At 33.6% G+C, this 21,662-nt stretch overlaps 2 protein-coding genes across 2 annotated transcripts; one reads left to right on the top strand and one right to left on the bottom strand.

Annotated features, from left to right (window-relative positions):
- Window positions 1-205: 205 nt before the first annotated feature.
- Window positions 206-11,556, top strand: LOC125816475 (kinesin-like protein KIN-7D, mitochondrial). Its single transcript, XM_049496086.1, is given in 25 exon segments — window positions 206-653; window positions 765-862; window positions 1,040-1,129; window positions 1,482-1,534; window positions 1,819-1,884; window positions 2,030-2,083; window positions 2,913-2,972; window positions 3,434-3,512; window positions 3,648-3,715; window positions 4,148-4,204; window positions 4,291-4,395; window positions 4,615-4,719; window positions 4,915-5,022; window positions 5,098-5,229; window positions 5,632-5,784; window positions 6,249-6,428; window positions 6,910-7,056; window positions 7,663-7,782; window positions 7,870-7,920; window positions 8,058-8,105; window positions 8,224-8,373; window positions 9,217-9,925; window positions 9,928-9,962; window positions 11,158-11,287; window positions 11,369-11,556. Coding segments are annotated over 25 exon segments (3,222 nt in total). The 5' UTR covers window positions 206-312; the 3' UTR covers window positions 11,452-11,556.
- Window positions 11,557-13,247: 1,691 nt separating this feature from the next.
- LOC125816484 (B-box zinc finger protein 20) lies at window positions 13,248-14,915 on the bottom strand. Its single transcript, XM_049496097.1, has 3 exons — window positions 14,519-14,915; window positions 13,555-13,972; window positions 13,248-13,355 (listed from the first exon to the last, which is right to left on the bottom strand). The coding sequence occupies exons 1-3, from the start codon at window positions 14,702-14,704 to the stop codon at window positions 13,348-13,350; spliced, it is 612 nt and encodes a 203-aa protein (XP_049352054.1). The 5' UTR covers window positions 14,705-14,915; the 3' UTR covers window positions 13,248-13,347.
- Between the last annotated feature and the right edge of the window lie 6,747 nt (window positions 14,916-21,662).

Below are 21,662 nucleotides of genomic sequence, written 5' to 3'. Positions count from 1 at the left end.
GTCACACCAACCCACGCACCCCTCCAAATATTTCCCACAAAATACAATATTTTATTTATTTGAAAAAATCAAACTCAGAAATTCAAACGCCTCCATAGATTCTCACTGTCCTCACTTTCCAACTCCCACGTTTCACCTTTCACAACTTTCCTCTTCCTTTCTCTCTGCTGTTCTTCTGCACTCCATTGACGAATTGAAGTTTTTCTCACTGAGCAATTTTGCTGAAAGTGTGAAACACACTTGAAGAAGAACAGCTACACGCAGATAAATTTTTGTGTTACCGATTTTTGGTTGAGCTGAGTGAGTCGGTCAATGTCGGGTTCGTCGTCGAGAGGGAGAAGTACTTCGCCATTTCACCGCCGTAAGCCTTCGAGTCCGTACTCATCTACTTCGTCATCGTCGTCTTTCATGAACGGTAGGCTCATGCCTCGATCCAGCTCTTCCACAGCGACATCGTTTTTGGGTTCCGGAACTGGCGCGAGCTCCAAATCCGTGACTCCTGGACGGAACCGGAGCAATTCGGAGTATTCACGAGGTTATGGAAATCGGACGCCGGTGAGTTATCAGTCAACAGAGGAGTTGATTGCTGAACCAGTTGATATGTCTAGAGCGGGAGAGAGTATTTCAGTCACAGTTAGGTTTCGGCCATTGAGGTAAATGTTAGATCTGCTTGAATTGGTTTCAGTCCATTTGATGTTGGATTGGAGGAATTTAGTTTATTATGCTAGGATTTGAGCTTGGAATTTTGGTATTTCTGGTGGCAGCGAACGAGAATACAACAAGGGGGATGAAATTGCGTGGTATCCTGATGGTGATAAAATTGTACGGAATGAGTATAATGCTGCAACAGCATTTGCATTTGGTACTATTCTAGTCACTTCCTGATTCTGATTCTGCTCGTATTTTTTTTTGTTTGTATATTCTATTTGTGAAGAGTTTGATATTTATTTTGGTTAGAGTTGCTTAGTACTTGAAATTCCCTCTCCACAGATGAAATATATTAAGAGTTGATTAATATGTTTTCTTGGATGATTGCTAGACAGAGTTTTTGGACCTGATACATGTACACAAGAGGTTTGTGAAGTTTCTGCTCGACCTGTGGTAAAGGCTGCAATGGAGGGCATAAACGGTATCCTACTTACTGCCACTTGTAACACTACATAGAGCAATTTCGTTTTTGGGGCTACACAGACTGCAACGGCATTATAAAATATTCATACTTAATATGAGTTCCAAGGCCATGATCAGTTATAATTTATTTGTGGACTGTAATGGCTTGACACATAAATTGACATTAGTTGAGTGCTAATAGCGTTATATGTCCTCCTGATCTGTTGACCTGAATTAGGTTCTTGAAACAATCCTAGGGCTATCATATTGAGCTGAACTGTTATCATTTATGCATTGCAAGTTGCATTAGCAAAATAATTCTATTGATGCTTAGCTTTTGTAATTTGACACTAGGCATGCTGTGTATGCAGGCACAGTATTTGCTTATGGTGTTACAAGTAGTGGAAAGACACACACTATGCATGTAAGTTAATATATCCATTGTGCAATCTTCTTTTTGCCTCGAACGGGGAAGTGCTTCTGATGCTTCTGTTACATCTCCACCAAACAGTTTAGAAGTATTTAATAACTAGCAACTGAAAAAATTCTAGTTAAAGGGTACTGTGTTATCTATCTTTATATCAATATATAGTCAATTTGATGGTTAAAGTTGGTTTTTCAATTGTCTTCAATTTAAGTTTTGATTACTTCCTACCTCCCGAACTTTCGAACTTGTGCTGTCTTAATGATGGATCTTTGTTTCCACAGGGAGATCAAAATTCTCCAGGTATAATTCCACTCGCAATTAAGGATGTTTTTAGCATTATTCAAGATGTAAGTGAGTTTACGGTTTACTGATTCTCATTTTGACAATGCACCTCTCTATATGACACTCTTGAGCTCTATAGACCCATTTCTTTTTTAAAAAGGACACTCCATTATCTTTTAGTGTTACTTATTATTGTAATCTACCTTTCAGACTCCTGGACGTGAATTCTTACTTCGTGTATCATATCTTGAAATCTATAATGAGGTTAGTAGTGGACATCAGCAGATACTTTCATATTTGAGGACAGGCTTGCATGATTAACAACTATATAGTTTACCAGATGCTCATGCATATATAAGCATCTTTGATGCAGAGGCTGTACCTATGTTTATATTCTGAGGACTGAGCTCATGTGAAATGTGATTCGTCATAGCTGCTACATAAAACAACTTCTTTTAAAGTTAAAGAAGTTGCTCGGACTCAGGTGCGGATCTAGAGGTTGAATCCTTAATGATCTAATTTTTAACATTCGGAGATATGGATCCATGTATGGATACGGGTGCGGGGATTCGCCTAAAAATAATTAAAATATCTAAAAAGGAGTTATAAAACCTAAATTATGAGATATTTTGTGGAGAACTTGGCGAGAATCCTAGAAGGAAATTAAAGAAAAAGGAGTGACATAGAAATTTCTATATAAAAGGTATTTCATTTTATTCAATTTCATCTTAGCTTGTATATTGCTTATAGAAATCATTAAAACTGTCCAGTCTTTCCCCATTGATTTTGGTCAAAGTACCCAAAATTGGTTGACCAAATCGGACACGGATCCCACACCCACACCCATGTTGTGCCAACACGGGTGCGGCACCAAAAGTGAAGAGTCCGAGCAACTTAGAGTCTGTTAAACAATGTGGAAAATTTTGTAGTAGATTTAGAATCTCTCTTGCGCTTGTTGCTTCAGCACTTCCTAATTTCTTGTACTAACTTCATGAACATCTCTCTTTAAGCACTTGTCGTCCCATCCATGTTATAATCTTGTATTTATTCTAGCTAGAGAACATATAAATGCTTTTCTTGTTCACGGTGTCAGGTTATCAACGACTTGCTGGATCCAACGGGACAGAATTTGCGTGTTAGGGAGGACACCCAGGTTGTTATATAATACAACTTTTGTTGCTTATGGAAATTTGAATTGTCTTTCTATACTTTTGTTTGATGAATAAGTATATTGTTTTTATGAGAGGAATCAAAGAAAAGCTGTGTTCCTACGGGCTAAGACAACCATTTCAGTAAATTTTGAAAATAATAAGATAAGAACAAAAATGTTTCCTACATGTTATCACATGCCTGATTCTTGAATTATCAGGAAAAATATAACCAAACATATTAATACCTATTTAATTCCTGACATGTACCAAGAAATAAACAAAATCTAGCGTTCTTTTTGTCACCTGAAGTATCAAAACCTATCATTACCTACCAGCACTGCAGGTGGTGCTTTTAGCCTGTAGTTGTTCTACTAGAAAATAGATATTCATGTTTCTCTATCATAGTTCATGATTGTAATGCTGCTGTATGGTTCTTCATTCTTTTATTCTTGCAATTATGCAGGGTACTTATGTTGAAGGTATGAAGGAGGAAGTTGTTTTGTCACCTGGGCATGCTCTTTCATTTATTGCTGCTGGGGAAGGTAATTGTTGAATCTGTTCTTGTTCTTTGTCTGGAAATAACATTTATTCATAGGCAAGCTTTTGTGGATCCTGATGCTGATTATATAGGCAAGCTTTTGTGGATCCTGATGTTGATTACATTCTTACTGTTGCAGAGCACCGCCACGTTGGTTCAAACAATTTCAATCTGTTTAGTAGCCGCAGTCATACAATATTCACCTTGGTTAGTGGATAAGGATGTTCACTCGGCCACATTTCTTTGTTTAATCTGAAATTCTGCTTATCTTGTTCACATAAGTGATCGTGAGTTTAAACCCCTCATCCAGCATTAAACATCAGTTTTTTGGTCAGCTGAAGGTTTTAATGTTTTGGTATTCAAGTTATTGAGTTCGAACACAAGTTTTTGAGAAGTTACTGTTGCTGTTTCTCATTATATTTAAGAGGTCTTCTGAAGACAACTATGACATTTTAGAGGTAACAAGTAGTTGGGGATTTTTGCTGGGATGGCTTTGTTGTGTTTCCTTCAATGGGCTGTGATTATTTTCTGTTTCATAACCTCCTACTCCTTGTAGTTTAAGTTCGTACTACTGGTAACTGGTGATTATTATTTACCAGTCAAGTTTGACTGTTGTCCCTTTCATCACACATTATGCAGATGATTGAAAGTAGTGCCCACGGTGATGAATATGATGGAGTGATCTTCTCACAGCTTGTATGGTTTCTGGCACTAGTTGTTCAGCATTGAAAATACTAACTGTTGAATGTTAGCATCTAATATTAATTTGCTTTGTCCCACAGAACTTGATTGATCTAGCTGGATCTGAGAGCTCTAAAACTGAAACTACAGGGTTACGAAGAAAAGAAGGATCATACATTAACAAAAGTCTCCTGACTCTTGGAACTGTAAGTAGTAACCACTAATTGTTGACAGTTTGTATATGTAGGTTCCCCATAAAAATTGCATGATGACATGCCTGTATTCTTAATTGACTTCTCCTTACCTACCTACTGGTATTACTGATCAGTACTTGTGTTCTTTCTTGAGCTTATTGAGGATTATATGAATTCCTGCTTCTGGGTTTATTTCGATCTGACATGTCAATTCTTTTTTCATGTGTTAAGGTCATTGGAAAATTAAGTGAAGGGAAGGCATTTCATGTTCCATATCGAGATTCTAAACTTACTCGCCTGCTACAATCTTCACTTAGTGGGCATGGACATGTTTCTGTGAGTGCAATTAAGCACATGTTGTGCATTTTTCATTCTATTGACCTTATGAAACTACTAGTCTATCCTATTTGATGTGCATCCTCTGCCTCTTAGGCTCTGGCGTTTCTTATACAACATTTGTTTAATCTGATGCTTCTTGGCATTAAGTGCATTGAAGAGATGACTAATTTCCTGCTTCTTTCTTGATTGTAGCTCATCTGCACTATTACTCCTGCTTCCAGCAATATGGAAGAAACACATAACACGTTAAAGTTTGCAAGCAGGGCTAAGCGTGTCGAGATTTATGCATCTCGCAACAAGGTTTGCCTATCTGAATCATTTCATTTTTATGGAACTACAGTATTGAAGGCTGAATACTGATTATCTTGATTTCAGATTATTGATGAGAAATCGCTGATCAAGAAATATCAGAAAGAAATATCTTGTCTGAAGGAAGAGCTTGATCAGCTAAGAAGGGGGATGCTTGTAGGAGTCAATCATGAAGAACTTATGACCTTGAAACAACAGGTATGCATTCAAGTCAAATGATTTGATGATGTCACGTACAACTGGTTATCAGGGAAAAAAAAAAAACGTACAAGTCCATGTTTGATGATGTCTGTTAAGTTTCTAAGATGTTTTCTTTGGATGTACTCTGTCTGTTAACTTAATATGGCACTGTTTGTCTCAGTACAGAGTTTATGAAAGAGGAAAGACTTTTGAAACATAAGCCAAAACAATTAACATACCCAAAGTACCCATTGTATCTTGTGGTTTAAGGGAAAATAAGAAGTTAAAAATTAATGAGTTCCAATTATGAAAAGGTGTCAATTGTCTTGGAATGGACCAAAAAGGAAAGAGTGCAATGTAAAATGGAACATAGGGTGTAATTGGTTGTGTTGTGTTATATTATTAACAATCTTTTCACAGTTGGAAGAGGGACAAGTGAAGATGCAGTCAAGGTTGGAAGAGGAGGAGGATGCCAAGGCTGCTCTACTGAGCCGGATACAGAAGCTAACTAAACTGATCCTTGTTTCTTCAAAAAATTCAATTCCTGGGAGTCGATTTGCTTCTGAAGATGATGTACACCGCCCTCTCTATTTATCTTGAGTTCTATTTCCATTTCCCATTCTTTGCCAATTAGAATTCTAGGTGATCATTTCTGAATTTGGATTTTAGGCACATCAGATGTGTTTTGATTTTTGCAAGGCTTTTTTCCTACTCCTTTACAGTTGCTTTAAGCAGTGCTGGATATGTTTATTTATTACCACTGCTCTTCATATCATCTACCATAGGGGTTTTAAGACTCACTCCCTTTCTAGTATCTAAATTAAGTTTTTGTTGTTTCTATTGCTTTCTGTTACTATTTGCATGCAATTTTCTGGCATCTACCCTGAGCCACAAAATAAACAACAACAGTATGCCCATAGATATCGAGAACCAAAGATTTAGAATCATTTTTCTAGATTGATCTTTTAATTTTTCAACCTTTGAATATAAAATCTATTTCCTAAATTAATCTTTTTTGTTGTTCACTCTTTCACCAGAAGTTGAATGGTTCAGTGCCCATAGATAGCGAGAACCAAAGAGATTCTTCATCAGAGACTTCTAATTTCAAACACGGAAGATCTTCTAGCAAGTGGAATGATGATATCTCCCAGGCAGGCAGTGTGATTACTGAATCAACTCAGGGGGGTGACCTTGTCACTGGTTCAAAGCTTCCCATAGTATGTTTTCTTCTTAAGACCTTCTAAAGGAAGAGACTTCTTCATTTGTTCTTAATTTCACCTCCTATTTATTGCATATGACCCCTTAATCCTCTGTAGAAATCTAAAGATCTGTGGTTAATATTTGAAGTTGTTATTTTTTAATCCACATGTAGTTAAAGTTTACTCTGGTAACTTGCTAAAATCTTTATCTTTGCATGGAGTTTGAATTTTTGATATTTATATATTATTTTCGAGTATTGAATTTTCAAACATTGTTGGATACTTACATTTGGGCATCCTCCCAAGTTGTCTCAGGATTGACTCAATTGAGAAGTTATTACTTTTTTTTCTTTTTCTAATCTGGTCTTCTCCATTACTATTTTTTTTCTTCCAAAGTCTGCCTTTTTCTCTCTTTTTTTTTTTAATGTAATGCATACTTTTCCATTACATATCAAATGGTAATTTTTTCAACTTTTGATATTTTATTTGTTTAATATAGGAAGGAGTTTCATTGTCTGATCAGATGGACCTCCTAGTTGAGCAAGTTAAGATGCTTGCTGGAGAGACTGCATTTAGTACGAGTACATTGAAACGAATGATAGAACAGTCTGTGAATGATCCTGAGAATTCAAAATCTCATATTGAAGTAAGCTTTATTTTGTCTTTGTGGACTGAATCCTTCGTACATATGATGGTTGATAATAATATAATATGATGTCTGTCGGAAACAACTTCTCTACCTCCACAAAGGTAGGGGTAAGGTTTCCGTACACACTACCTTCCCTAGACTCCACTTGTGGGATTACATTGGGTTTGTTGTTGTTGGACTGACTCCTTACACATGATGGCTAATAATATGATGAAACGTGTATGGCTGCTAAAGCCATTTATTGGGTCTCTCATTAAATATTCTGTAGCTATATTTTGCGGTCAATAATCTTAAAATTTGTAAACATTTCAGATATATATTGTTTGAATTCAAATAAAACTATATTTGATGTTTCCTCATAAGAAGGCATGGTGTTGGTTTATTTACTAACTTGTGAAACATATTCAGTTCGGCATCTTCACTGGTTTTTAATCCTCAAAGTCCCTAGACGAGCCAATCCTTGATGAGTGTGTAGGATTTCATTCTTAGGTTACTGCAGCTGTTTGATTTTCCTGAAAACAACTTCTTGTTTGTGTTTTCTTGTGTACAAAGCAGTCTCCTGCATTAAGATCTTTACCCACTGTATGCCTAAACTTGCAACAGATTCAAAGTTTGGAGCGTGACATTGAAGGCAAGAGAGAGCAGATGAGGATCTTAGAACAGCGCATTGTTGAAAGTGGTGAAGTATCAATCAGCAGTGCATCCTTAGTTGAAATGCAGCAGGTGATGTCACATTATTCCTTTTTCAGCCTCATTGGTTTTCCCTTTTATGGTGATTTGTGTTTGTCTCATAGTTCTAACTTTTGTCAGACTTTGATGAAGCTGATGACGCAATGTAGCGAAAAGGGATTTGAGCTTGAGGTAGTGACCGGATCAGGTCTTCCTTGATTGCATCAATTTAATTATTTTAAAATCAAATCTAAAGAATTTTCTTTTCTATCACATAGTGCAGAACATCTATCATATGAAGTTGTTAAGTATTTTACTTTTTAATACAGATAAAATCAGCAGACAATCGGATTCTCCAGGAAGAGCTGCAGAACAAGGTGAAAAAGCACCATTATTTATCTTTGTTGTAAATCAAATGATAGTCACCTTATTGTTGTTGGTATGCCAGTGGCTGATGCCCAGGATTAATGGGTCTGCCATCTTTTGCTGTTCCAGTGTTTAGAGAACAAGGAACTGCAGGAAACAATTTGTAATCTTGAGCAGCAGCTAGCTGCAGTGAAGGTGGAGAAGTCATACCCCTCAGCAGAACAGGGTCTTCTATCAGACAAGTATATTGATGACCTTGAAAAGAAAATCCAGTTGCAGGTGATTTATATTCTTCAGCCCAGGATTTACTGGGTTCATGTTTGTATTTTGGACTGATTCTTGTGTAAATTCTTGCGGTATATGGCATCTTTTGTTTCTTATTTATTTTTAGAAGATGTTCTCCTGTAGAGGAGGGATATGGCAGGAGCATATCACATTTAATTAACTGACTAAGCGATGCAGAGCAGAGGAATCACGTGAAGCCTTAGTGCCTCAAAAGTCTAATTACGCATTGAGAATCAAACTATAAGACCTATCGAAATATTTTAATTTTTTCCTTTATATAAAGCCTGAAGAAAGCAAAAGAAAGGGTCTCATTAGTAGCACTTGCAAATGCCTTGAAGTGGATGCGTGATGATATGCTTTTTATGAATGAATTATTTAAGATTTTTTAACTTAGGAATTTAAATCACCTGAGATGCTTAGTCTTTTACATTTGTTCTATTTTATAAAAACATACTGAGCCTGGTGCTGTAACATTCTGCTTTGACATCCATACCTATTCCACGACAAGATTTTGTATTAAGTCGCTGTACATGATGGAGCCTAAACAAACAATCATTTTGTTCATTCAGTTTCTCTATATTAATCTTTCTATGTTAAACTAATTGCTTTTCCTGCATGAAATCGCGCATTACTCAGCATTTCTATATTAGAGTTCTTCAATCTTCTATTAGTGTGATATCTACAGCAATTAAAAGACTAAATCTATCTAGCTTTCTTGTGAATACAGACACTGGGTACGTTGTTATTGTTGTTGTTTTTAATACAGACACTTTAACGTCACTGCATTTCTTTAAATGTGTCTATAAAATGGTTCTGATAAGTTTGTTGCTTGAGCAGGATATTGAGAATGATAAGTTGAAGTTGGAACTAGTCCAGAGTGTAGAGGAGAGTAGTGGATTGCGAGTACAGAACCAGAAATTGTTTGAAGAGACCTCATATGCAAAAGAATTAGCATCTGCTGCGGCAGTTGAACTTAAAAATTTGGCTGGTGAAGTGACAAATCTATCGATACAGAATACAAAACTCGAGAAAGAACTGTTGGCCGCTCGACAGGCATTAAATTCTAGGAGCACCATTGCACAAACTGGTAATGTTCGCCACCGAAAGCATGGCGAAAACCTATGGCAAGGACGTAGAAGTCGGGTTTCTGACCGAGAAAGTGAAGTTCCTGGAGTTGTTCGTGATGGATTTGGCACATGGGATCTAAATACTAAAGATTTAAAAATGGAGTTGCAGGCAAGAAAACAACGTGAGGCAGTTCTTGAGGCCGCCTTGGTTGAGAAGGAAATACTTGAAGATGAGTACCGGAAAAAGGTTGAAGAGGGAAAGAGAAGGGAGGCAGGTCTGGAAAATGATTTAGCAAATATGTGGGTGCTCATTTCTCAGCTAAGGAAAAAGAATGGTGACACGCAAGATGTAAAGACAGTAACCGAAAGGCAGAATGTTGGAAGAGGCAATATGAATGATCCAGAAATGTTTGATAGTGAGTACAATGACCCCATCCTCGATGATGGACAAACCGTGGATCATGCAACCTCTGTTGCTGAGATTCTGAAGAAGACCCTCTTGTTGCCCGCTTGAAGGTAATTATGTTGGTCCTTTTAAAAAAAAATAAAAATAAAAAAACAAAAAAAAATTGTGTTTATCCTTTTCTTGCCACTTAGCACTTGTATCTAGTACATGAACGTGTCAGGGTGTGTCCTTGTCATTTGTCTGAGTTGAAGCTATGTATACTTCCAAAAGCTAGCTAATTACCTTGTGTTTGTGCATCATACACCCATAATGAGGCTAGATAAGCTTTATTTTACTTTTTCTCTCTAACGTGGTCATTTTTGTCTATTCAGTTGTAAAAACAAGTGTGAGATATACTTTGGATCCAGTAAGATATGCAAGCTTTTTGGAAGATAGGAAGGTTAGATTTTAGTAGCACACCAGAAGGGTGGGGAGAATAAGTGTCCAACATCTGCAAGTCATGGGTTTTAATATACATTTATTCCAACCGTCCCATTTTTTATCTTGTGTTTGACTGATTATGGCGTTTAAGTTGTTAATATTACTTGAATTTGATTTTAGTGATAACAGGAGATAATATCAAAGTAATGGTTGAAAAGTCAGTTCAGTGGAATATATCACATCAAAGTTTCAAATGTGGATTGTGTGATTAATTTTCATTCTTGCAAGTTGTGTAGAAATAGACTTGTGTCAAACATTTTGAACATCTCAAAATATAAAATTGTCATCATAAATTGAAAAATGAAAAGCATTTAGTTTTTAATCGGTTGTCGTTCCATGAGGCTTCTAGCATAGTAATGCTTTTACTTCAGTGCTTCTGAAATGTTTCAATGAATCATAACTAGGAGCCACAATGTTTGCCCTTTTATGCTCTGCTCCTTGTCAATCTTTGGAGGCGGCTGTTTCTGGCTATCCTACTGTTCTTGACTGGGATATAATTAACAGTAGTAATGCAAGAAAATGTTGAACTGACAGTTGGTTTTAGTTGTAAAAGAAAACATATTTACTTTTGACAGTCAAATAGATTGTAATTCTTAGAAGAATTTGACATTGTAATGTAATATTATTAACGAAATTGTGTGTAGCGTTTTGAGATAAAATCTAAAATGGGAAATGTGATATAACATGGGTAACAGAATAGCTGTTAGTGCTTAGGTTCTTGCTTAGGTAGAAGCTACTAATAACAACTGTTGTTTCTTTAGGTTCCTTGATGACTCAAAATATAACATGAAGTATTAAAGATCTTTTATGTGTGTGCGCCATCAGGCTCGAACGCAAGAGATGAAGGAAAAGGACCACACATATGTGGGGAATGCAGATTTAAATTCACATGTATGTAAAGTCTGTTTCGAATCACTAACTTCTGCAATGCTCCTTCCTTGCCGACATTTTTGCTGTAAGTCAACTTTCTCATTATGTGCTCAGATTATCCTCTCTCCCTTGGATAGGATCTGTCTAATGTCGACTTGATTTGCAGTGTGTAAATCTTGTTCCCTTGCCTGTGCTGAGTGTCCAATCTGTCGAACTGAAATTGCAGATAGGATTTTTGTCTTTACTTGAGATGCCATTTCAAGTGCTTGAGCTTTGGTGAAAGGTTGGTGGTTGTTTCATCATGAATTCCCATTCTATTTTACAAATATGCATAAATTCTGAAGACAACTTGCAATAAGGTGCTTACTTTTCTCCTTCTCTTTGTAGGAGGGTTCTCTTCGCACTTGTGAAACTCACTTTCTCATGACAATTCTTTAAATGGATTAACTGTATGTAATGTCAAAGCAGTATACCTTTTCCCCCACTTATCCACCAAGTAACTGTAAATTAAGAAAGATAAGGGGACAAAGGAAACAGTCGAATTAGTAAATTTGAACTCTGGGAGTAGCTTCTGGCCACAGCTTGATCTCATCACTTCAGCTGTAGTATATAGAGAACACAACTGCAATGACAATGTTGCGTCGTGTAAGTAAAATATTTTGAGCTTGTACATCATTGGGGCTATATTCTTGTTCTCTTTGGTCTGACATTTCTTTATTTGTTATTCCACATGGTATATTTCTTTTTGGTTTTCTTTATTTGTTATTCCACATGGTATATTTCTTTTTGGTTTCTTGGTCATTCGGAAGTCAAATCTTAACTGGAATTGCTTTTTTGTTTTTCTACTAACTGGCCTTTCTTCAATGTCTTCAACATGTAAATAATCAGAAGCATTATCTAGCTCGCCAGCTAGTCTGGTTTATATAATCCTTACGTGCAATGTGATATGTGAATACTTTGGATATCAATAATCATACGTAGATATTACATTAGATTTGTGTGAAGTGATTGGATGAGCATTTTGTAAGGTCACATTTTACTTCAAATTGGGTAGGATACTTTAGGAGTGGGGTTTGTAAACAAGTTATATCAAAGATTTAACGCATAACTAATATGAATACTATTTCTACCGAACACTCTGTTATTAATGAATTTTTCCAATAGTAGCCAAACATCCCATTACCCTCATTAAATTAATATTCTCATATGAGTTTTTAGTAAGGTCACACTGGATCGGTCTATTGGTGTAAAACTCAATTGGGAATAAGGCATAGCCATGAGCCCATGATACTATACTAACATTAGACCATATTCTACGAGTCTTTTCAGTATGTTGAAACAATTTATGTACTAATATAGAGAAGCTCGAATAGTACATAATCTAAAATTTTGAATATAAGATGAAATGTGTTCAAATAGAGCAATCAAAATGAATAGTGAAAATTCATATTTCAACTAGTTATTTTGATTGTCGTTGTGCATTAACGTGGTGTAGATTATAGATGATTGAACTGACATTGATTGCCTAGAAAGATAGTTGTCGAAAATCTTTGCTTGCCATTGGACGCTGCTGGTGGGATAATTTCATAAACAAAAGGAAAATAAAAAAACAATGCAGATAATCTTTGCATCAATCTCCCATAAAGAATTGATTTGGCAATGAATACTTGAAACAAATAGGAATACCATAATCAATAATCAAAGCGGGTAATAGGCACAAGGCTATCCCACTAGCATTACAAAAAGATTGGTCTCCCACAAAGCAAAAACAAAAAGTACCCCAGATCTGTTAAAACCCATTCCCATTCAGATTAACATATTGCAACAAGTCCAAGTGATTTGACTTGCAAAAAAACAAATAACAAAAAAAAGAACAGTGGGGCTTTAACTTACAACATGTGTTACATATCCAAAAACAAAGCAACTGGTCAAAGTTAGCAACCAAAAGAAAAGGTCTGATGGCAGTTTGTATAACTGTTTTCTTAATATCTCAAAAGATATTATGCCCTTTAGTATTACCAAGTCTGTCTTATAAGTTGCTTGGTAGATGGAGAGTTGATCTGAGGAACAGGTACTCCATTTGATATTAAGAGGTATCCCCACTTACTGTAGTGGAAAAAAAACTACACAGCTGGTCGTATCTGATCAAAATTCTGCAATCAAACAGCATCATTTAGTTGCAAGTTCTGAACATTTTATTATATTCGAAAAATGGTCAAATATGTTGGTCTAAAAATGCCCCTTTCGTCAATAATTTAATCCCATATTTCGTATGACATTCCTCTGCAAAAGGTGTCACCATCATTATTGTCGGTGAATATAAGTTAAATCCGTAAAAAAAGAAACACTTACCATATGAAGAAGAAGAGGGATATTCAAGAAAATCTTCGACATGCCAACCAGGAAGAGTCTCAGTCAAATATTCTGATATGCTACTAGTTGAAACAGAACCCTCTTGTACATGATAATCAACTTGAAAATAATTAGGTGTCGATTCTGTAGTACTCGAAATCGAATTACTCTTCATCCCAAAATTACCACTACGTGCTTTAAAGTTATTTGTACCAGCATTACTTGCAGCAGATCCAGTTGGGGATATTGAATTTTGGTTATTAGAATTAGAAGCAAGTACATCAGAAGAGAGCTGAACTCCACTTAGAAGAAATCTGTTGTGTTTCTTTGTGTGTTCATTTGCTTTGTGTATAGGCAAGTCACATTCTTTGCAAAGAATTGCTCTATCTTCTTTACAAAATAGCAGTGCACGTCTTTCCTAAAAATAAAATACAATAAGAAATAAATGTTAATTTCTACATTATACACCATAAAATTAAAGAAGTCATACTATCAGCCCATATTTTATACTCACTACTAAAAACAAAGGTTCAGTGAGAAATATGTGTTATAGATCATGATTTTTCCTCTCATTTTCTATCAAACTAGCTCATCGGAGGAAATGCATGGTGAGAAATAAATTTGTACTAGCTATATTAGTCTGAAACTTCCTAATTTTTTTCATATGATAATATTACTATTTTTTTCTTTTCCCACCGATTCAATCAAAATATCTGTGGGAATAGCAACAAAATATTTTTCAATAGAAAAATAGTAATTATCGGTTGTGCAAAAATTTTACACCACAATATATTTCTCAGATAGTTACTCACTAGTCATTAATAGTTATTATCTCAAAAAATTACCTTTCTTATTTCAATTTTCTTCATCAAAGAAAGTCATATTTTGATGTAATAATTTTAAATTGAGTGATCATCCATAAAATCAAATCGAAGTTCGTACAAGTGGAGAATATTATTTGTACCTGGCAAATGTCACAAAGAGGAGAATCTTTGAAAGAAGGATGAATTAGAGAAAAGCGAAGATGTTTGCTTGCAAGCTTGTTGGCATGATGCACTTGATAATCACAGTTTTGGCAAAGTGTGGCTTCATCTGCTGAACAATAAACTGATGCCTCTTCTTTATCACAAACATCACATTGAATCTTCATTTTCTTTTTCTTTTTAATAATTGTACTGTTTCCCTAAAGAGATGTATATATATAGTTAGAAACTTAGAATAGAAGGGAGTAAATTTGGGAAAGAGACAAAATATTATGGGCACAAAGGGAGTTGTATTCGTTGTGGGCTCACACCTAAAGTCTCTGAAGAGTTTCAGAAAATATATTTAAATCTCTCTTTCATTGACTGAATAAAGAGAAAGCTCTGGAAATAAAAGACAATTGCTTCTATAATGTCCAAATAAATGTAAAGACAAAATAACCAAACAAGTTGCCTATTTACACTTTATAAAAAGCTTTCGCACTCTCACCACTCAATGGTTCAAATTATATTCCAGCCTAAGTTAATAAAATTTAAGCTATTCCTTTTCATGGAGCTACCTACACATTTGACCGTTCGGTCAAAATTATTTACCTTGAAAAATTCTTTTCTGATAATGAATGGCGGTGAGATTCTATCTCATGATCTTAAATATCATATTAAAGTGTGTGCAGATTAAGTTATTAAAAAAGTATAATTTTATTATTTAATTGTATTCTCAATAATAATATTCCGATACATTGGTCAAACGGTATATATGGACACAAACTTATCCAAACATTACCATTACATTTATTATATTTATTTATTTTTTAAAAAGGGAAAACGGCATTTTTAGTCCCTGTGTTAAGGCTATATTCTTATTTTAGTCCTTGTGTTATCTAACTTAGCACTATTAACCTTCAATTATATCAAGTGAGTGATTTTAATCCTTCAACTAATAGATCCAAAAAAAAATTAACAGAAAGTTCACTGCTAAAAGAGGTAATTCGGGTATTTCATTTTAATTATTTGTATGTTACCATACTTATAAGTTTCCTTAAGCTTCAATTTTACTTGTAATCAGTTGGAAGAGTTGGTTTTATAATACATTCAGTTCAGATTATCACTGCTGTCGAAACTGACAACAATTGAATGGAATTCTTCGAGATAAATTGAAGATGTGTAGATTCTAAAATATAATTCAGAGCATTGAATTTATGTGGTGCTTTCTGATGATGCTAACAATTTTTTTTATTTCTAATCAAAGTTGAATATGGTGTGTTACCATACAAATCCTTAGGGTGTTTGAAATTGAGTTCTTCTGGTAGCTTGAAGTTTACAAATAGTATATTTGGAATCATATTTTCACATATACAAATAATTTGCATAACATTAAGGAAAAACAATTCAAAGTATTCTGGTATATTTGTTGAGATATTTTTCTTTGTCTATTACATGAAATTTTGAATTATTCAACTTAAAAGAGTACTCACATGGAGTGGATTTCAACCCACTATTAGAATGCAATTCCATTGCACATCCACACCAAATAGATCGAGACTTCTTCGGTGTGCAGAACTAGGGTTGAACTAGTTTATGCAGCAAATAAAATTTTTAAAAAAGTTTTCTATTTCTCAAGCAATAACTTTTAAATACTCGAATTGCCCCTTTTAGTAGTGAACTCTCTGTTAATTTTTTTGGATCTGTTAATTGAGGGATTGAAATCACTGAATTGATATAATTGAAGGTTAATAATGCTAAGTTAGATAACACAAAGACTAAAATAAGAATATAGACATGAAAATGGGGCATTGGTGCATGGGATAGGATGAAGTTGTTTTTATCCCATTTATTGATATTGATTGATCGATATACGGTGATACCCTCTTAAGCTTTGAAATTGGAAAATGGAAATTAACATGTAAAAGGTAGATCTTTATAAATATTTTGGTACAAGCTAAGCCATTTATTTTACTTTGTTAGATAGATCTACCTAGTTAAATATTTGTGTAATAAGACCAAGCCATTTATATTAGTGTAGATGTTTCCAAATTATTTAGGAAGAGTACCAAAATAATAAATATTTCCAAATATAATTGGTATAGATAGGGGGACATGGAATATGTATAAATGCTAAAGTATGTCAGCTTATGGGCAAGCAAAGCCAGTTGCTTTCACTTTAATTAGTTTTTCTTGCAAAAATTAAAAGGGGTGGGTGGGTGGGTGTTTGGCTGGCTTTGACAGCTACTATTTGAATTCACATCTTACTAGGGTTAAACCTAATAATGTCAACTGATAATTGTATAACATATGGCTACACTTAATATGTGCTATTTACCCCTATATAGATTATCTAGCCAGCCTCTCTTTCAAATCTTTTATTATATCTTATTTTTTTAAGTCAACGAATTATTATTTTGGATTTTTCACTCGATTGATGCATATTTTGGGGTCTCGATCCATTTAGATTATGTTGTGGAGGTTATAACAGAAGTTATCAGTCGATCGAGTACAAGAAAAGAAATTCTTGGGTCAAAGATTGTACATGAGACACTTTCTTCGGTCCAGTTAGTATTCAAGGTTCAAATCTGAAATCCTTAATAAAAGGCGGAAGGATCATCTTAATCCCCAGTGATAATTTTACAAATTAAAAGGTTGATAAATGACCAATTTTGACTGATTGATTACACTGACGAGTTGACAATGTTGGAGACTTGGAGGTATGTAAAAGTTCAAACAAATAAGTATTTTAAGTTGAAGTTTGAAAAGGTAAAAGACAAGGCTGGTGGCATTTTTTGAAAGCTTTCTTGTGGTTGGAGGCACATTTTTCTAATATCAAGATTCAAACATCAAAGAGAGAAAAGAACAATTGTGCCAAATACGACTAAATCAAGCTTTTCAAATTTAATGACTTTGGCCAATGAAAATTCGATGGTAACAGAGTAAAATGCCCTACATTATTAATTAGTTCACACTTGAAGCTTTTCTAAAATGGCACTTGAACATTCGTTCACTTAAATATATATCTTCATCTTGAACAAAATTCTATATGATCCATTATTATGATTTTGGGTTTATCTAGAGATTTAGTGCATTATGATTTTGAATTTATTTGAAGATTTATTCTATGTCACTTACATCATCCGTTATTCATGAATAACAAAATCCCTAGCCTATTTTTTTTTAATGTGTATGTCAAAGTTAGGGGTAAAGATAATTTTTTAAGACGAATAAAGACTAGTAAAACTAGTTCCACATGTTATTTATTAGGCCTTACCAAATTATTAACTCTAATAATAATACTAGTTACGGGCTAAAATGACTAATAAAATAAAGGAGTTGAAATAATATTATGCATCTTTTGCCAAGTTCACAATGTTTTTCTTCAAAAATCCGTATTAGTAAGACTTAAAGAGTATGAATGTGAAATTTTATTCATCCGCCAAATAAGATCAACTTTCAAATTATGTCCGATCCAAACACAATATACATTTAAAAACAAATTAAAAAAAATAGTTTTTCCACCTTATAATTAGTGCCCATTAATAATTATTGGTTATTAAATCCTTCTTATAGCTGTTAATTTTGGATTATTAAATCTTGATCATGTAGTTGGTGGAAAGGTTGAAGAAAGAATAGTTCAATATTATTATTCTCGAAAAAGATATGTTTTTATTATTAAAAAAATAGAAAAAGAGTAAGGAAGAACAAGCACTAAATGACAAATTACACTTTTCCAGGATTGGGATATGGATGAGATTTTTAGAACATCTTAGAAGGAAAATTTAAAATATTTAAAAATTGTATATATGCAACTTGTTGAAAGTCATTGATTGGATGAGAACTCAGAAGATAAGAAACAAAAGTATCATAAAAATATTGTACTATATAAATATTTAAAAAGTAGATGATGGTGGATATGACATTATGCTGAAGAATTAATTTAATGCTTTTTGGAGTCGGTTGGTAGATCGCATTAAAAAAAATAATCCATACATGTATTATGTATGATATTATTTAGTACTATATTTGGTAGGAACTTGGGCCTATGTATAACTAATCCATGGATTAGCTATACATCCTACATGATATTATATGATGTATTACTAATACCTTCCATTTGGAGGTATTAGTAATACATAAGATATAATACCATGTGATAAGTATATATAAAGACAAAAATATCCCTCAAATCATTATAATTATTTTTTTTCATTTTCTTGATTTTATGTTTTATATTTGTACTAGTAAAATTATTTAAATAAATTAGCTTACAAATTATTTAGAGAGAGTTCTTTGTTACTAAATATATCCAATACAAATCGATACAAAATTGAAATGTGAGTTATTTAACATTTACTAATTAAAAGGCAAATATATCACTAACTATTTGTATTTTGAACAATTTAAAAAATACATACTTATTAAAACTATAACTTGCAATTTTTATGTGTAAATGCAGATGGTTTATTCAATTTTACCATTGTTGACCGTCATTTTAATTTTAAAAGTAGTTGATTTATCTTTTTTAAATTGAAAATTGACATTTTGTGAGTGATCAAGTTATTAAGATGGGAATTATTTATCCTCAAATAATTCAAGTAGAAAATTGGAAACATGACAACAAAATTATTTTTCTCATAGCTAGTTAGAAGGCCATAAAAAAAAACATTTTTCGGCAATTATCTACCTTGACCCAATTACATAACAGTTCAAGGGTATAATTGGAAAAAAGATTTTAAAAGAGTCTTAATCCAAAAACAAGTTGGGGTTGAAAATAATGAACCAAACACTTAATAAAAATAAACTCCGCATTACTAATCCCTACACTACTAATTCCTGCATCAATAATTCTTGCATTACTAATTCCTGCATTATTAATTTTTTAACCAAACGACCCCTTAAAGTTTCAATTTCTAATGGTTTCTCACATGGAACTGGATTTTGAGGATCAAAAGTGATGCCTATGGGCCATATGCAATGTACTAGAAAGTTGAAACCATACGTTTTTTTGCTCATCTCTGGGTTTTTTCTTAAATCAAGAAAATATGGAGATAGAGAAAAATAGACCACTCATCGTGATGAAGAGAAAAATATTACAGTATACAGTATACTCTTGAATGAAATTAATTAGAAAATACTTTGGTCCTATTAATTTTCACTTGATAAAGCTTTATTTTATCGATCTGAATTATTCAAATCAGAAAAATAGACCATTCATATAGTGTATATTTTCTTTCACAATTACTTAATTATTCATAGTTAATTATGAATTATTCATAAAATTTAAAGTTATATTTTCCATCTTTTGTGACTACTTATTAGTTTTAGGAAAATATATTAGAGCTATGAAAATGTATGATGAATGATAAAAAAGATTATTATTTCATATATGATAAATGATAAAATAAGATTATTAAATAATAAGTAAAGATAAAATAAAAAATATTAAGGTAAAGACGCGATTATACCAAATCGATTGTTATATAAAATTGGACTTTGTATTGTTACCTAACAATGCACTTAAACAATATGATACAATATAATTCCAAGTAACAGTCAAAATAAACATGATATTTGAACTAATGATATAATCAGAGGTGAACCCAAGATTTGAAGATAGGGGCACTACTAAGAGTGACTCAAGGGTAAGGCAAGGAGTGGCACAAGGATAACGTTAGCAAAGCCTGCTTAGGCCTCCAAAAGTTTGAGGCCCCAATAAATTTTAATAGTGAATTTATTATTTTATTTCACTTCAACCAATATTGAACATTATAATTTTTTTTTAAAAAGAACAGTCTACTTTTTATCAAGAATATTATAGAACTTTGAAAACCTCATAGCATTTTTTGGGGAATGTTTTAAAATAACATTATTCATATCCGGAAGCATTTTTCCAAGCCATTTCAAAAGACCTAAAAAAAGACCTTATTTTTTGAAGACTCACTTTCATCATGACCTCAAAAAGACAATCCAAATTCCAAGAGGAACCTTGCCACATTAGTAGAAACCTCTAAACGAATTCGATGCTCACTTGTTGTTTTCTCAGATTGCTTATTAAAAGTAACTTGAATGGATTGAGATTGATTCTCAAAATCTAGCATCTTGTTGAAACACCTATTGTGGACGCTATTTACTCACCAACATGTAAATTGAATCGTTCCAAACTATGATTCCAAGTCTTAAAAACCAGTTTTCGTGAAAAAATCACTTGCATTTCTCTTTACATAGTCATTTTTAAATAAATAGCAACATAAGCAAAATACAACATATTTCTTCATACTACAACCATCTAGAATATGAACCCGTAAACCATGCCTTACAAAATCGAAGCATTTTCGTTTCGAATCTAGTTTAAGGATATTCATTATCATTAATATCCGATTGACAACGCCCTCGTTGAATATAGTGTCTTCTCACTTCATCTTGTATTCTAAGGCAATATTTATCAATGGATATTCTTTCTCCAGGATCATATTTAAATGACTACAAATCAAACTCATCTATAAAACGCGAAGAATTGTCTCTTAAACTAGCACTTGGTTGAGAAGAATTATTTTTCGTCAAAAATCTATCCATCTCAAATCACAACAATCAACAACAAATTATTGCAAAAAAAAATACGCTTATAAAGAAGAACTTACCAATTTACGTAGAGATAATAGAAGTAGGACTTCAATTAAGAAAGGAATGAGACCGGATGACAAAAAAAGGGTGGTTAAGAAAGGGGGTGGGGCCAGATGAGGTGGCAAAAACAAGTTTTGTTAAAAGCAATTTTTAAAAAGTTTTGTTTTAAAGAGAAAAGGCTGAATTTTAAGTTAAAAAAATATTGCCTTCACCGGGAATCGATCTCGCGCAGTCGCGCAGCGAGTTGGCGCATTCGACAAGTGCACCCACAACAACTTTTGTTTGTTACGGTGCACAATTAAGTATATGTTCATTTTATCAACTGTCTATACATATATATGCGACTTTTTTTAAGAAGTTACCGGATGCATGTAGGTCCGCCCCCTGATATAATACAATACAACATGTAACAACCATCCAAACAAGGTGTATTTACAGGTAACTGACTACCATGAAAAATATATATCACTATCATGAATAAAATTATAACTAATATGTTACGTTAACATGTTAAACTAC

The sequence above is a fragment of the Solanum verrucosum genome, unplaced genomic scaffold (genome assembly GCF_900185275.1).
Source record: "Solanum verrucosum unplaced genomic scaffold, falcon-dt-bn FXZP01000261.1, whole genome shotgun sequence".
NCBI classification, from domain to species: domain Eukaryota; kingdom Viridiplantae; phylum Streptophyta; class Magnoliopsida; order Solanales; family Solanaceae; genus Solanum; species Solanum verrucosum.
Note: the sequence above shows the minus strand (reverse complement) of the source record. Positions and strands in the feature narration are given on the sequence as shown.

Bases quoted from the DNA above. Each gene is read 5' to 3' on its own strand.
- LOC125816484 (XM_049496097.1), bottom strand. From the start codon at position 14,704: ATGAAGATTCAATGTGATGTTTGTGATAAAGAAGAGGCATCAGTTTAT. The intron at 13,973-14,518 runs GTACAAATAATA...TTTTATTTTTAG, and splicing joins CTCTTTGTGACATTTGCCAG to GAAAGACGTGCACTGCTATT.